Source organism: Aquarana catesbeiana, linkage group LG11, assembly GCF_042186555.1.
Source record: "Aquarana catesbeiana isolate 2022-GZ linkage group LG11, ASM4218655v1, whole genome shotgun sequence".
Lineage (NCBI taxonomy): Eukaryota > Metazoa > Chordata > Amphibia > Anura > Ranidae > Aquarana > Aquarana catesbeiana.
In genome coordinates, this window is record NC_133334.1 from 56,479,875 (window position 1) to 56,497,081 (window position 17,207).

Below are 17,207 nucleotides of genomic sequence, written 5' to 3' on the forward strand. Positions count from 1 at the left end.
TGAACAACTAGAAGTAAGAAGCTGATTGGCTACCATGCACAGCTGCACCAGATTTTGCCCTCTCCGGTTTTAATAAAGTCAACACCAATGTGACAGTATTTGCAAAAATTTAAAATACAATGAGCCATTGGTTGGAGAGCAATGTTTATGTTATATACAGAAGCTAGTTCTTTTTTGCCCCCTCATATCTTGCTGCCATAAGCAGAGACTGACAAGTATCTGAGGATCAATACAGTGCTGCCAATGTAGCAGGATGGAGACCAGGCTAATGGATCATTGTTGTTCCAGTGGTCACAGAATATGAGCAACCACACCCTTTACTCTGTGCTTGGGAAGACCACATATGACTGTTCATCACAGCATGCCTTATCAAAAATGTGTGGAGGCTATTGGCATCACCGACCCAGCGTGATGTCTTTACTTTGCCACCTATGAGATTATGTTGCCATTGCCCCTTGGCCTAGAAATAACTTGATTGAACTACTTCCCATGAACAAACACTTGTTCAGTTCAGATCCATTGAACTTGACTTGTTCAAAGATAGATAGACACATACAGATGCCTTTAAATTACCACAAACTCTCAGTGTCCATAACGTGCAACAGTGACGTGCAACAGTGGTCAGACAGTGAACACTCCCTGAACTGATAGTCCAGATGGTGTTAAGAGGAAACAGGAGGCACATTCTGCATGTCTCTTTGCCATCAGAAACCAAAGTAGCTTCTCACTGCCCAACACCTCTGGGATGAGATAAACCAGAACAGTTACAGCATCATGATAAATGCCACCTGCTTCTCACCTGCCCTAGAAGTGAGAAATGTCTGGTTCTACTGTATATGACAGCTGAAAGGGGTCCAATCACCTGTCCAGCGCACATTTAGCATTGGCTGACTCCCAAAATGGCCCTTGTTTGCACGAATAGTATGTTTGTCCCTCCATAAAACCCAGCATAACAGCAGCAGTCTTGGCCATTAATAACGTAAAAGCAGATTCAAGTTAAGAGAGGGCAAGGCCAGAGCTTTACTGAAGTAGCGCATCTTACCACAATCCAACTAATCATTGCCAACACAGGTATATTGCCAGTGCCTAAACAAAGACACTAGCTTGAATGACTGTTCTTACTATGAGTACTGGTATTTGACCATCCTAGAGTCCCATTTGAGGGAATGAACTATAAATAACTGCACAAACACTGCAGAAGTAACAACTGTCAATAAAGGCAGTGATGACCAACTACTCTTAAGAAGGAAGGGCAGGAAACTTGCCCAATGGGTACAAGCCTTCCAAGATCAGTGCAGGCAGTCCTATACTTACACTAAATAGACTCACAGGCCCACCCACCTCATGCCACAGCCCCGTGCAGGCCATATTTTTTTGTAAAAGACCCTAATATGCATAACCATGCATCCCATTAAAATGCTTCCAGCACCCTTTCAGCAGGGATCCAGGGGCTGTCATATCTATATAAATAAAACAATGTATTACTGGCGTAGCCAGATTCAACCCAAGCTGTTTCACTACCTGCCACCATGGAGCTAAATTTTAGAAAGGCCTCCAAGGACCCCTGCCAAGAGCTAGATCAACTAAAGCTCTTCCATGTTCCATATTACATGAGTGTAGTTTTATATATACTGTAGGAGGTGCTCAGATATGGCTACAGTCTGTGGGGCTTCTAGGTTCCAAATACGTTTGTAAAAGAAGCTCATTGGAACGAAAAGGCAGGCTCATGCTCATACTTATGTGCATGCTCATAAAACTGAGCAAAAACTCAATGCAAAACAGGCGCTATCACACCCATGCAAACCTATTAGCGCGTGCAGAAAACATATGTGCATGCGCACGTACACGTGCACACATATGGGCACTGGCACCAAACAGCCTATTTAAGCTGTACTCAGACATGTATGGATTGCTGAGTGGTCTTCAGCTAGTTTCTGCTTTACCTGAGCCTTGACCTGCCATATCTGTTTACCTGTGTGTGATCCGGCTTGCCCCTTGTCCTTGGAATTATGCCTGCCTGCTGTGACCTTGGCAAGTATTCTGGCTCTGCTCCTGTCTTGTTGTCCCTGTACCTTGCTGCCTGGCAATTGATAACCTTTTAGCTTGTGTCCTGGCTACACTCCTGTCTGCCAATCAAGTGCAACTGTTCCAGTTCCTGCCTGGTTATCCCTCCTGCTACCTGCTACACCAGCCCTCATCCCACCCTGTGCCCTCACACTTCCTGTCATCACTACCAGGAGTGTTGGACATAAGGGGCAAGAGAAGCCCCCTCTCCAGCTCCATCTGCACCAGGTACATGACAACATTATACATACCGCCAAACTCTCCCAACACCTTTTAGTGCAAATTGTGTAGGCAAAGGGCACACCCCTGAGGAAATGATATGTCAAAAAATAATAGGTGAAAAGAGAAGTATGTTAAAAGCTTTTTTTGGGTCACAGGAGAGCAGTTACTTTTGCACTTCTGTGACCCAGAGTCAGCATATATTGTGCTATAGCCTGCTATCTGCTGATGTCACCGAGCTGCTCCAGGCTCTGGAAGGATCCCGACCATATTGTCGAGATCCAACCAACTGCCTGACTGACAGCTATCTTGGCCTCTCATTGAGAGGCTGAGAGCCAAAGCCAGCTGCATCCATCTCTCTCCAGTCCAGTGCTCCAGTGAATGCTGGAGGGGCAGAGCGGAGAGCGGTGACTGACAGTCACCACTCTCTGCTCTGAGAACTGAGGAATCAGCTGTCTTGTGATTGGTGATGATGTGGGACAGCTGAGGCATCACACTGAGGCTGCAGCATAGAGGTAAATATACATGTTTGTTTTTTTACACACCCCAAACTTTTCCTTTAAAAAGTGCTTTTTGTCACCATTAGTTTCCCATTATAATGGGATATTCCCGGCTTTTAAAATACCAAATGGAATAATTTAGAGGTTGGTTAAAATGCACAGTGCAGTCAAAAAGAGGGACAACTAAAGAGGAAATGGGGACAGACGGATTTGGCTCTGAAAGAGGGACAGTCCTTCCAAATTAGGGACAGTTGCTAGCTAGGCAAATATGCGATAATCTAGAATGATTGTTTTTTTTTCCACTGGTTTTATATGCCTTAAAGTAGAACTTTAGTCAGAAAATGAAGTCCTGCTAGATCACTTGAGGCTGGCCCCTTTTTGCAGGTATAGCTATGTTAAACATTTTAAAAAAGCGTCTATACTGTTTAAAATATAGTCATGCCGCGTACACATGAGTGGATTTTCCGTCTGAAAAAACTTTTTTCGACGGAATTCCGCTCAAGCTTGCCTTGCATACACACGGTCACACAAAAGTTCTCTGAACTTTCGATCGTCAAGAGCGCGGTGACGTACAACACTAAAACTAGCCGAGAAAATGAAGTTCAATGCTTCCAAGCATGCGTCAAATTGTTTCGGAGCATGCGTAGAAATTTTGCGCGTCGGAATTTGTACAGACGATCGCATTTTCCGATAGGAACTTTTTCCGACTGAAAAATTGAGAACCTGCTCTCAATCTTTTGCTGGCGGGAATTCCGCCAGCAAAAGTCTGATGGGCAATACACACGGTCGCATTTTCCAACCAAAAGCTCTCATCGGTCTTTTGCTGGCTGAATTTCCGATCGTGTGTACGTGGCATAATACATGGTTTCACTCTGCTGTGCACATGCTTGGTTGCTATTTTTTGGCATTTTTGGGCACTGCTGAGTTTGTAGAGGTTTATCTGTTGACAGCCTTAAATTGGATTGAAACCCTCCTATCCTTTACAGCCAAGGAAGCTGCTTCTGTTTGATCTGCAACTGCCATAGTGCTGCACATGTGATCAGTTATGACTCCAGACATTTAAAGCTTTGATAATTTGGTTGAGGACACAAGCAAATGTTTTGAAGTTGATGACAGCTGACAATCTGGAATTCCTTCCAGGAATGTAACAGTTTTTTTAAACCTTTATGCCCCGTACAAACGATCGGACTTTCCACCAACAAAACCGTGATTCTTTGTTCGAAGGTTGTTGGCTCAAACTTGTCTTGCATACACATGGTCACACAAACGTTGGCCAACAATTACGAACGTGGTGCCATACTAGACGTACGATGAGCCAAGAAAAAGGAAGTTCAATAGCCAGTGCGGCTCCTTCTGCTTGAAGCACGCGTGGACTTTTCTGCGTCGGACTTGTGTACACACAATCGAAAATTCCGACAACAACGTTTTGTTGGTGGAAAATTTGAGAACCTGCTATCAAACATTTGTTGGCGGAAAGTCCGACAGCAAATGTTCGATGGAGCATACACACGGTCGGACTTTCCGACAAAAAGCTCACATCCAACATTTCCCGTCGGAAAATCCGACCGTGTGTACACGGCATTAGAGTGCAACTTTGGTACAACTTTGATGCAGCATTGACGCAACTTTAGATGGGTGAAACTTGGATATGACTTTGGCTTTGACCAGCGATAATGGACAACTGTTGCACTGCATAACATTCAGGTACGACTTTCATGCAACTTTTGAGGGTTACCATTGAAGTCTATGGCCCTTAAGTTCCGTGAAAGTCAGACCAAAGTAGTGCATGAACTACTTTGAAGTCGCTGCAACTTTAAGCCGTACATTTACAGTATGAATGGTTATCATTGGAAAACATGGGGAACGACTTGTCAATGACTTTGATGTCCAAAGTTGCTTGACACAGTCGTACAAGTGTGAATGGAGCCTAAATCAATGGGTTTAGTTCTGCTTTATGATTTACTGCTGGGATTCTGGGCTTCAGGAAAATGGCAGCCACCGGCAAGAAGAAACAGGAGCATTGTTGGAGGCAATTTACAGCATACACTCATTTTGATATCATAATAAGAAATGTGGAATATATGTTCCTTGCTAAAGAACATTATTTTTTATTAAGTTGTTATGGGTAAAGTTCCGCTTTAAATGACTCATCATTATTAAATGATATTAAGTGCAATAAAAGTAAGTGTTCCTCTAAGCTTCCTTTGGTTATTTTAAAGCCAAACCAATATTCTTGCTCAAATGGCAGTAAAAACCCTTTTAGTATTTTGAAAAAAATCCTGTTTTACCTTTAGAAGTTGCACTCAGACAGCCAATAACGCAAAGTGGCAGTTATTGTTCATAAATTACTGGTCGTTTCTATTTCGGGTAAGAAAAGATCATCTACTGGCATTTCACCAAGTTTAACGAAAGTGCAAGTTCACCTTTAGAGTATTTTCTGTGTAACTCTTTTCCTGCCTGGTCTTCATTTGCTTAGGAACACTAAATTACCCTTGATCATGATTCTTGACTTTAAATTATGCTGGTTGGCTTGTATACACATGAAGTTCCATAGCCAGAGAATGAGCCGCACACAGATGATGTCATTCCTTCCATAAGCTGCATTTACTATGTCACAAATCACTGCCTGGAACTGCCCCCCACTGATGCGTTTTACCCAAGGTGACCACGTGTCACGGAATGCCCGGGACAGTCCTGAAGGTCTGTTCCAAGTCCCGGGCATCTTCTTCATTCTGGGACAATACAGTGTCCTCGAATGAAACTGACACTGACTCCCCCCCCAGGCTGATCTGATACCCCCAAAAAGCCGCCACATCGCCACCTTACTCACTGACAGTACTTGTCTTGACCAGCCGAGACCCATTTTACCTTGTTCCATAGCTGACTCTACACTGCCTGAATTGGTTGCTAGGACCACCTGCCGTCTAGCAACCAGTGATGTCACATGACCACAGAGCGAGGCCGAGGCCCCAGCATTCAGAGTGGAGGAAGATTTAACTTCCTCCTTATCTGTGCCTGGTGCTTTAGCTCCACCCACCTCGTCCTCAATCTTCTCCGGCAGCAGGAAAGGGAACTGCCAGGATTTGAGAGCAACTCTCATTACTCAGAGGTGAGGATGGGCGCCGGAGAATGGATGGAACAGCAGGGGACAGATGACACCCTTGGAGGGATGGGAGGGTGACACATCCTTAGATCTCAGGGGATGTGACCCCCTGAAAAGTGAAGGACTACAGGTCCCAGCATGAACCCCTCAGAACTGAAGATGTGACACCCCCCAACTAGTGAAGAACTACAGGTCCCAGCATGAACCTGTGAAATCAATGGGGTCACATCCTTGGATCTCAGGGGTTCATGCTGGGACTTGTAGTCCTTGAATTTTTTGGGGGTAATCACAACCTTAGAAATCAGGGGTTCATGCTGGGACTTGCAGTCCACCGCTTTTGGGGGATGTGACCCTCCTAAAAGTGAAGGACTGCAAGTCCCAGCATAAACCTCTCAGAGCTGAGGATTTGATTCCCCCCCCACTTGTAAATTGGCACAAAAAAGGTATTAAAATCATCTTTTTGGGGGGAAGGATGTCCCTGGATGGCAGTTTGGAAATGTGGTCACCCTAGTGTTACCCCATGGGCTTAAAGTATAACTAAAGGGAAAACTTTTTCTTCAGTTTTGGACAGAATGGAGAGGGGTTAGAACACCTGTCAGGTGGTTTTGTACCTCCGATAGGGAGATTCGTCCTCTCTGTTTGTTATTATCTTACCATTATCACTAAAAGTGAAAGGAAATACCAAATTTTGGGGTTGTCCCCAAAACAGTAATAGAGGGGAAACCTTCCAATGGGGGCACTAGCTCTGGTGACCTTGGGAACTGCTGAATGTGCGGATACATATGAACATGTGCAGCTTTCACCTAATTTGAACCTTTTGATCCTGCTATGAAAGTCCTTGTTTTTACACTTCCTGTTATCAAGTGACAATGATCTGTCCCTGCCTTCCAACTGTGCTCCTGCATTTGTCACCCTTCCCCACATGCATCCGATGGAGACTACAAGGGAATATTTCAACACATACCGCAGGCATGTATCTGCCCTGAGAAGTGCCATCATTGGAGTGCATGTAGACCGGAAGTGGCTGCAAAAAAGCTGCAGGATATTAGCAGCACTGTGATGCAGCAAAGGATAAAAAAAAGGTGAAAAATGTTTTATAGAAAAATGGTAATTTCTTATGAAGCACATTGCTTTAGCCAACTAAATGTTATCCACGTTTTTTTACATCTACTGAAAAGCTGAACTCTGTCTTTGCAGTTCTTGTTTTTGCCTGGGGTACCATTGAAAGCAGTTTTACTTACCTTACCCCTTGCTCCCTAGGCAAGCGGTGCTCTCCTCATCCCTGCATGGGCTACTTGCTTGGGTTTGTGGGTGGTCTTGCATTGTACATTATACTACCAAAAGTATTGTGACGCCTACCTTTACACACACATGAACTTTAATGGCATCCTAGTCTTAGTCCATAGGGTTCAATATTGAGTTGGCCCACCCTTTGCAGATATAACAACTTCAACTCTTCTGGAAAGGCTGTCCACAAGGTTTAGGAGTGTGTCTATGGGAATGTTTGACCATTCTTCCAGAAGCGCATTTGTGAGGTCAGGCACTGATGTGGATGAGACAGCCTGGCTCGCAGTCTTCACTCTAATTCATCCCAAAGGTGTTCTGTCGGGTTGAGGTCAGGACTCAAGTTCCTCCACCCCAAACTCGCTCATCCATCTTTTTATGGACCTTGCTTTGTGCACTGGTCCAAATCATTTGGTGGAGGGGGGATTATGGTGTGGGGTTGTTTTTCAGGGGTTGGCCGTGGCCCCTTAGTTCCAGTGAAGGGAACTCTTAAGGCTTCAGCATACCAAGACATTTTGGACAATTTCATGCTCCCAACTTTGTGGAATCAGTTTGGGGACGGCCCCTTCCTGTTCCAACATGACTGCGCACCAGAGCACAAAGCAAGGTTCATAAAGACATGGATGAGCAAGTTTGCGGTGGAGGAACTTGACTGGCCTGCACAGAGTCCTGACCTCAACCTGATAGAACACCTTTAGGATGATTTAAAGCGGAGACTTGGAGCCAGGCCTTCTTGTCCAACATCAGTGCCTGACCTCGCAAATGCGCTTCTGGAAGAATGGTCAAACATTCCCATAGACACACTCCTAAACCTTGTGGACGGTCTTCCCAGAAGAGTGGAAGCTGTTATAGCTGTAATGGGTGGGCCAAATCAATATTGAACCCTACGGACTACGACTGGGATGCATTAAAGTTCATGTGTGTGTAAAGGCAGGTGTCCCAATACTTTTGACAATACAGTGTATGCAATGCTGCCAGAATGCAACAGGTGCATGGGTCACCAAAGAGAAAATGCTTTGGGCAACCTGATGCTTAGACAGAAGGAAGCTTGCAAAAGCAAGGGATTAGGTAATTAAAACTGCATTTAAAGGTGTGCTACCAAAAATGAGCATTTAACCCTTGCAATGAAGGAATAATCCTACTGCAAGAGTAGTCTGGAAATTTTTTTCCAAAGTTCAGCTTTAAAGTGGCTGTAAACCTCAGACTGGAAATATGAACAAAGCATATCCCTCTATAGTGTCATTTCTGTCTGCTGCTTCTACTTCTACTTCTGACAAGTTTTCCTGACACCAAGTAAAAAATGGTGAGGGAGGATGGACCTCCAGCAGAGTGACAGCCTCAGCTCTGTTCCTGTGTGCTGTGTGAAGGAGGGTGTGTCCCTTCCCTCCAATCAGCTCTCAGAACTCTTCTCCCTGAGCTTTGCAGGGTATAACTTCAGCTCTCCAACCCCTTTTTTTTTTTTAACTCTCAGACATGCTTTATGATTAAGCACTTTGAATGGATGTAGAGAAGAGAAGATTGCAGATAACCACGTACAACTCCTGTAGGAGGATTTGTTTAATCCCTGTGAAGGTCAGTCACTTCACTGTGTATATGTGAGGGTTTACAACCACTTTAAGTGTAGTGTCTCCATTGTGTAGGTATAATGACCCTTATGAACGGGCCGCTGTAATTACTCACCAGATGCCCCTGTGATATCCATGGCCTTGAGGTTTCTTGCCTTTATGATGGTGATGGTAAGTCTTCCCGCAGTAGGGAGGTAGCACAGCGAGAACATTAAATCTCCAAGGTCAACATTGTCCTACCAAACAAAAAATATATGACAATATTAAAAAATGAAAAGTCAAATGAATTATTTTATTTTATACACACAGAAGTGGCTGCTTTAGAATCGGGACACAATGCAAAACAATAACACATTCCTATCAAAAGAGTTACCGAAACAAAGGACTCCGAAGCTCATTTGTGAACATCATCATTCATTCTTGTGCTGAAAGGTTTAATCATCTGTCGCCTGTGAGTCAGACTTTACATTAAAAGTGATTGCTCAGAATCGCAAATGACCATTCACTGTATTATTTTATATAATTAATATTACTTTTATATCATATAAACAGACAGGTAGATAGATCATTTGAATGTAATCATTGGAATCATTTGTGGTATTTAATTTGTAGTAGAGCACATCCACTATGATCAAAAACAGTGTCGTTCTATGCCCTAAGTCGATTAAAGTGGTAGTAAAAAAAAAAACGAAAAAAAAAGGGGGGCCCTGCAGATATAAATGCCATAATGTTCTACCTGTAAAATGCAACCATCACGCGCTGCGCTGCGACGGCTCAAGCAGGTTTGGGCGCAGTAACGGCCCATCCATACGAAGCACAGGGGTGCCGTGCCCCTAATCCATGAATCCGGCCCCCTAAACTACAAGCGGGGTGCCGGACGCATGGATTCCAATGGATTTTTTTTTTTAGAAGCACGTGATTAGAGCCAGAGACTCTAATAGGCTTCAAAAATGGGTGGGCTTGAGGCGCAGAGGAATTCCCCCCCGAGCCCACCCAGTTGTGTGACAATAGCAAATTAACATTCACTATTGTCTTCCTGATTCTCCTACCGGCCAATCAAGAAGCGGGTCCTGAGACCCATCACCCAATTGGCTGAGAGGAGAAGAGATCCTATTGGCCGCCAAGGAGGAGGAGGGAGGAGACGCAGGGGAAGCAGCCGTGAAGCACCAGGAGGAGGAGACGCAGGGGGAAGTCACCGCCCGGAGGAAGCGCTGCCCGAGACCTAGATGGGGTAAGTGCGGGGCTGGTGGCCTACCGACCAACCAGAGGGAGGCCTTTGACCCAACCGACCGACCACTGTTTGGGCGGCTTCCATATTCCTTTCCGGGTTTGCGCTCTCTGACCACTTGAATGATGTCACTCCCATGCATGAGCACAAGAGCCACTTAATTGCAGCAACAGCATGACGGTAAATGTGGTCTGAGCTTTGCATGCCACTACATTACAGGCTGGAAGAGGCATATGTAACAGAGGAGACCACAAGGATGTCTTCTGTTATAAAAACCCCACCTGTCAGCTGTTTTTTCAGATAAGAGTTTATCACTGCTTTAAAGCTGACCTTTAGGCAAATGGCTAATGACTATTGATGAAATAAATAAAAGGGAACTCTTTTACCTGCCAAGTACCAAAGGATTTGTATTTCTGTCATCCAGTCTTGAGATTTACACAGCTATGCTGCACAGCACAACCTTGACTGTCATGAAATGCGATTTTACGCCATTGCTTTTAACCACTTGCCGACCGCAATACGTATATATACGTTGTGGTTTGCAGGTGGTTTACCAGGGTTATGCCTAAGACTATCAGCCATAACCACACTTTTTTTAGCTTTTTTTCAGCTGGCGACTGGCTTTCTTATGAAAGCGGTCTGAGCTGCTCATTAGCCCCTGGATCGCTTTCAGAAGCGACGGGAGGTGCGCCCGAGAAACGATCGGATGATGTGGCTGGCTGGTCACAGAGGCGAACAGAGACCAGATCATCTCTGATTGCCTCTTTGGCCTTGGAGGACTGGAGTGACATCATGAAGTCACTTTCAAGGTGGAAGTAAACTATTTTTTTTCTTTTTTTAAAGCAAAAGATCAAAAACATTTTTTGATCTTTTGCTTTTAAAAGGTAAATGAGAGATTTGGGGTCTTTTTTACCCCAGCTCTATCCATAAAGAGAACCTGTCATTCTATTTTCTAGTACAAGGGATGTTTACATTCAGTGCTTCTGCTGTAATCATTTTGGAAGAATTGCTCCACAGTGCCTGCAGACACAAAAGTCAGTGAGGACTTGCTATCAAGGACAACTATACATTTAATACAACTAGCTCTCAATTAATTCCCCTAAAATAGGTGCAGCACAAATGCTCAAATACCTTCTGCCTCAACTCCGCAGCCCTGCTCAACGCCTTTCCAGTAAAAAAGTCCCCACTAAGTCTTCCTCTAAGTCAGGGGTCTCGAAACTTTCCAAACAAAGGGCCAGTTTACTGTCCTTTAGAATTTAGGGGGACCGGATTGTGGCTAGTAAGAGTAGATAATGCCCTGACATCTGTGCTCCATCATTGGTTTTAATGGGAAGAATAGCCTTATTGTTTTCAGTAAGATCAAAAGTTCCCCATTGATGGTGTTATGCCCCGTACACACGAGCGGAAATTTCGCCAGCAAAAGTCCAATGTGAGCTTTTGGTCGGAAATTCCGACCGTGTGTATGCTCCATCGGACTTTTGCTGGCGGAATTTCCGCCAGCAAAAGATTGAGAGCAGGTTCTCTATTTTTCCGTCAGAAAAAGTTCCTATCGGAAATTCCGTTCGTCTGTATGCAATTCCGACGTGCAAAAAACCATGCATGCTTGGAAACAATTCAACGCATGCTCAGAAGCATGAAACTTCATTTTCTCGGCTCGTCGTAGTGTTGTACGTCGCCGTGTTCTTGACGGTCGAAAGTTCAGAGAACTTTTGTGTGTATGCAAGCCAAGCTTGAGCGGAATTCCGTCAGAAAAACCATCCAAGATTTTTCAGACGAAAATTCCGCTCGTGTGTACGAGGCATTAGTGGGGGGAATGGTGCCCATCATTGTTGTCATTTGCATATGAGCTGGTGAGCCCCACTTTGGGGGTTGATTAAACCATCCATAGCCAAGCCAAAAGTTCACTTTAAGAATTACTGTAGAGTAGGGCTTACCTATAGAATGAATGGGTCTGTGGCATGCATGAACAATAATATAAGAATGTTTTCACTAGAAAGGCCATGCATGCAACATTGCACGGGACTGCACAGTGAAGATCACTGAGGTTCAAGAAGGTAAGTATTTGAGCTGGTGGCTGCTCTTTTTTAGGTAGAAGAATTGATTAAAGAGCAAACTGTCTATAGCCTGGTCAGAAAAAAAAAGTAGAGCATGACTTCCTAATAGAATAAATGGGGCTGTGGAATGCATGTGCATTTGAAGAGACTGCTTTCGCTGGAAAGGCCATGCACTGCTGTGCAGGGCCACATAGCGCAGATCATTGGATTGAATAAGAGGGTAAATATTTGAGCTGATGGTGTGTAATGGTTAAAGGACAAATCGCTTATAGCCTGGCAACAAGTTCACTTTATAAAAAAAAAAATCAGCTTCTAACATGCAGTCACTTCCACTAATATGAACTGATGTGAATATTACAGCTTGTGACTACCCTAAATCCTGTAACTATGGCACAGTCTATTCTATGGCTGTTATGCCACTTTCAGACACACTCTATTTTGATCCATCGTGTAGCTGTTAAATAATTTCTCCCCATAAACCGATATTGTTAATAATAATGTCTGTGTTTCCACATCTCATAAGTCTTTTATAGAGATGCATGAGGTTCTATAGACAGAGTGCATGCTGACTGTTAACAGGATATTTCTAGAAAGCCCTGCACTAACTGCGCTTTGAAGTTAATGCCTGTGTGCTTTTGTGTAAATATTAAAATATGACCTGACAGAGCGGAATGCATTATTTCTGTTTATGCGATGTGGAATTTATATGAAAGATGCCAATCCTGCAGGCTTGTCTTGGAGCCCCTGGGAGGTCCAGCCTAATATGCAGAGCACTGCTGTGACAAGCCACACAGAATTCATGAAGGTTTCAAAATTTCCTTTAGGTTGTAAATCAGGTGCCGTCACAACCATCTGCGATGTATTCATCTGTTTACAAGTACACGTAAATCCCAACATCTTCCAGGGTTGACCCATCAAAAATGATCAGGACTGGTTACAGACATAAGTGGGCCCAAGTCAAAGATAATTCTAGAAGGCCTGTATACCAAGGGCCTCCAAACTATGGCCCTCAGGCCAAATCGCCCCTCTACAGGATTGTGTCTGGCCTGCAGCTGAGTTCAGGTTCTGTCCACTGCACTTTTTTCTTAGACAATTGGTTGGTAAGACCGCTGGCATCCTAGCAACTAAAGGCTTGTTTGCCCCAGTAGGATGTTTGAACTTCCTCTGCCCATACCTGTTCCAACACTCAAAGGTTGGTCCACTCAAAAATAATCAAAATTTATGAAGGACTAAAAAAAATGTTTAAGTTGTAAATCAGGTGCCGTCACAACCATCTGCTCTGTATTCATCTGTTTACAGGTATATGTAGATCCCAACATCTTCCAGGGTTGACCCATCAAAAATGATCAGGACTGGTTACAGACATAAGTGGGGCCAAGTCAAAGATAATTCTAGAAGGCCTGTATACCAAGAGCCTCCAAACTATGGCCTTCAGGCCAAATCGGCCCTCTACAGGATTGTGTCTGGCCTGCAGCTGAGTTCAGGTTCTGCCCACTGCACTTTTTTCTTAGACAATTGGTTGGTAAGACCGATGGCATTGTAGCAACTAAAGACATGCCTGCTCCAGTAGGATGTTTGAACTTCCTCTGCCCATACCTGTTCCGACACTCGAAGGTTGGTCCACTCAAAATGATCAAAATTAATGAAGACATGAGTAGGCCCAAGTCAAAGATAATTCTAGCAGGCCTGTATACCAAGGGCCTCCAAACTATGGCCCGCGGGCCAAATTAGCCCTCTAAAGGATTGCATCTGGCCTGCAGCTGAGTTCAGGTTCTGTGTGCTGCACTTTTTTTGAAGACAAGACTGCTGGTGTCCTAGCAATGCATGATGATGTGCCTGCCTCAATCTGACATTTGTACTTTTGCCCATTCTTGTTCCGCCACTTCTGCTAGTGGCTCATGAATAGGCTGATATACTTACCTTATTCCTTGCTCTTGCAAGATTCCTCCTCTTCAAGCAGCTAGTACCCCCAAACCTCTTCCTTGCACTACTTGACCAATTGCAGCTCTCTGACATCATCCCACACCTAGCAGAACTAACAGTCCTGCATTGGCTGGAGAAACGCCAAAGACCTGCATCCAACCCAACAGCACCAGACAGCAGAGCGCCAGCACTGAGGAGTGCGAAAATATTTTAGTATATTACCTTAATTATTATCCCCCCCCCAAAACGAGCAGTTATCCCTTGTAGTACATGGTAAATGTTTTTTTATTCCCCAAATTTCATCTTCAAGGACAATTTACTGGTGTGGTAGCCACCTAACTAAATACTTACCTTCATTCCCACTTCTGAGTCCATCGCCGTGTTGCCTTGCAAAGCACTGCACAGCCTGTGCAGAAAGAAGTCCCAGCTGTGTGCAAATCCTACTTGGCATGTGTGCCACTTGGCCCATTGATTTCTATGACTGTTTACCTATGTTTCCTCACTGCTGACCTGCTGCAGAGGGACATATGGACTCTTCAGTCTTCTGTCTGGTGTGCTGATGATTTTAATACAAGACAGATGAAAAGACAGATGAAATGACGCACAACATTATTGACTCACATTATCATCGTCTAAATGCACCACTTCTAGCCCTCCTCGTGTCATACGGAATTCATTTAATTTTAAATAGTCTAAATAGGAAGCTGGCGGTGCGCCAGTATAATACACTGAAATGTTTGTCTAGTGAAAGAGCCTGCAAGTTCCACTTTAGCGCAATGGGTTTCACTTTGCTGCATCCTGTGTGCCGCCACAGTGCTATTAGTCTATATGGTATTAGGTATTGTTTTAGTTAGCAAGGCTGACACTGTTAAAGTAGACACTTTAGCAACTTGACAAGCCTGTATGAATTAATTCCTTCACTTGTCACAATATACAGGAACAGCATATGTTTTCAAAAAAGTCCTTGCTTTTGATGATAGAAGGTGGAACCTTTGAGCTCCGATCAATGGAATTTGCCTAGTCAGAGATGATCAATCTGCTGCAGGTAGCAGAAAGCATTTAGTCAGTCACTTCTCCAGTAATCTCTCAGACAATATGTTGTAACATTGTAGTGTAGCCATGTCCCCGTAGGGGTTGCTGAATGTAGTGGTTCACCTGTCACCCTACCCAGCCGGACATACATCTCTCAGACACTCAGAGATATAGAACAGTCCATAAGCTTTGTTTTTGTTTTTTTTTATTGGGTTTGTATTGGGGATTTAACTTGGATGGGAAATGGGAAACTATGGGATGCCCAGGGACTTCAGTGCAACTTGCTTGCCACTTCTGTATACACTCCTGTATATACACTCCAATCTTCTCTTCAAACTCTTGCTTAAGACCTCTTATCCTTCACTCCTCCAGCACTTCATATGCTGCATACCATTACTCCTCCAGCACTTTCCTTGCTGCAGACTGTTCCTCCTCCAGACTAGCTAGCACCGCATGGCTAGGCCTGACACTAATTCGGCCAGGCCTCAGTGAACTACCTTTTGCAGACAGTTACCTCAAACCCTTGTGGTGTAGAAATAGTTCAGGCGCTAACTGTCCTCTATTCAGCTACCAATCCCAGATAACTCTCTTCAGGCCCTGCAAGCCAGCCTGGCTGCAATGACCTCTCTGTACTGCCCTTCCCACAGTCCTCTCTCCTGGTTCTGCACCCATCTCAAACTGCAATCTCCCAGTTCAGAGGGTGCTACAGTAGCAAGTCGAGAGATGGCAACAGGGGCTAATCTGTATCAAATTTGTGTAAATACAAACAAACTGCACAGCCAGGATTTACATGACTGTGTCATCTCTGAGCCAACATCTCAGTTCTGGAAGTAAATGCAGACCCTAGATTGGGGTTTTCCAAAGTTTCTAAATAAAGGGCCAGTTTAATGTACTTCAGATGTTAGGGGGCTGAGCTATGGCCATTGGGAGTAAAAAATTACCAAGCATCCATGGGAATAAAAAAATTCCATAGCACCCATAGTCAGTAAGAGGAATAACGCCCCAACATTGGTATTAGTGAGAGAAATTGTTGTCAGTGGGAGGAATATTGCCCCATTGTTAGTGTAAGTGGAAGAAAGAGTGTCCCATTGTTGGTTCCAGTGGGTGTAATAATGCCCCGTCGTTAGTTGAATAGTGTCTAGTATCAGGAGTCCAAGATAAAGGCAAGCAAGGGGTGAATTATGGTTGACTACTGTGTCATGAAATTGTAATAGTAGCTGCATGGTTGGAGGTATCATGAAACTGCACCACATCCCTATAACTAAATAGTTTTTACAATAGATAGGGTGGGATTTTACAGGTGCCATTTAAGTCCACCAAAAAAATAAGTATAAAAATATATACAGTATATTTTATTCATACAAAGATTAAAAACAGTAAACAATAATAATGCACATATATACAACTTGACAGTACGCTTTTACATTATACTGAGTCCCAAGCGCACATTTTTCTTCTACATGTTTCATCACATTGGCTTCCTCAGAAAGTATGAAAGTGCTACAGTACAACAAGGCTCCCAGAAGTTGTAACCAGATAGAACCAAGACCAGAGGCAAAGGGGTTGAACAACACCTGACAGCTACAGGGATTTGGGGGCACCTTGTACCCTCCTGACCCCCTGTACATACCCTCCTGACCCCTCTGCGTGCCCTTCTAACCTCTCTGTGTGGCTTCCTGACCCCTCTGTGTGCCCTCCTGACCTCTCTGTGTGCCTCCTAAGCTCACTGTGTGCCCTCCTGACCTCACTGTTTGCCCTCCTGACCTCTGTATGCCCTCCTGACCCCTCTGTGTGCCCTGCTGACCTCTCTGTGTGGCCTTCAGACTCCTTTGTGTGCCTTCCTGACCCCTCTGTGTGTTCTCCTGACCCCTCCATGTGCCTTCGTGACTCCTCCATGTACCCTCCTGACCCACAGTACCATGTCCTCCTCACACCTCTGTGAGCCCTCCTGACCCCCCAGTTTTATACCCTCCAAACCCCCTGTACTGTGCCCTCCTCACCCCCTGTACCATGCCCTCATGACCACCCCTGTAGTGTGCCCTCCTGACCCCCCAGGACTGTGTCTACCTCATTGAGGAGACTTTCCCTCACTTCCTCTTCCACCTGACACCTGGACAGGAAGTGATAGAAATACCCGTTAAAACCGTTAGTTTTAACCCAGACCTGCTACTTGAATAGAATTCCAGACCTACAGGTTTTTTTACAGTATGTACGATTTGTCACAACGGAAACCAC

At 44.5% G+C, this 17,207-nt stretch overlaps 1 protein-coding gene across 3 annotated transcripts in view; it reads right to left on the reverse strand.

Annotated features, from left to right (window-relative positions):
* SYT9 (synaptotagmin 9) overlaps nt 1-17,207 on the reverse strand; it is a 305,962-nt gene that overhangs the window by 38,348 nt on the left and 250,407 nt on the right. For all 3 annotated transcript variants that reach the window (XR_012236519.1, XM_073604460.1, XM_073604461.1), the window contains exon 4: nt 8,851-8,971. Coding sequence is in view for 2 of the 3 variants with exons in the window: in XM_073604460.1 (XP_073460561.1) it covers nt 8,851-8,971 (121 nt within the window). In the remaining variant the exon portion in view is untranslated. The remainder of the gene's footprint in view (nt 1-8,850; nt 8,972-17,207) is intronic.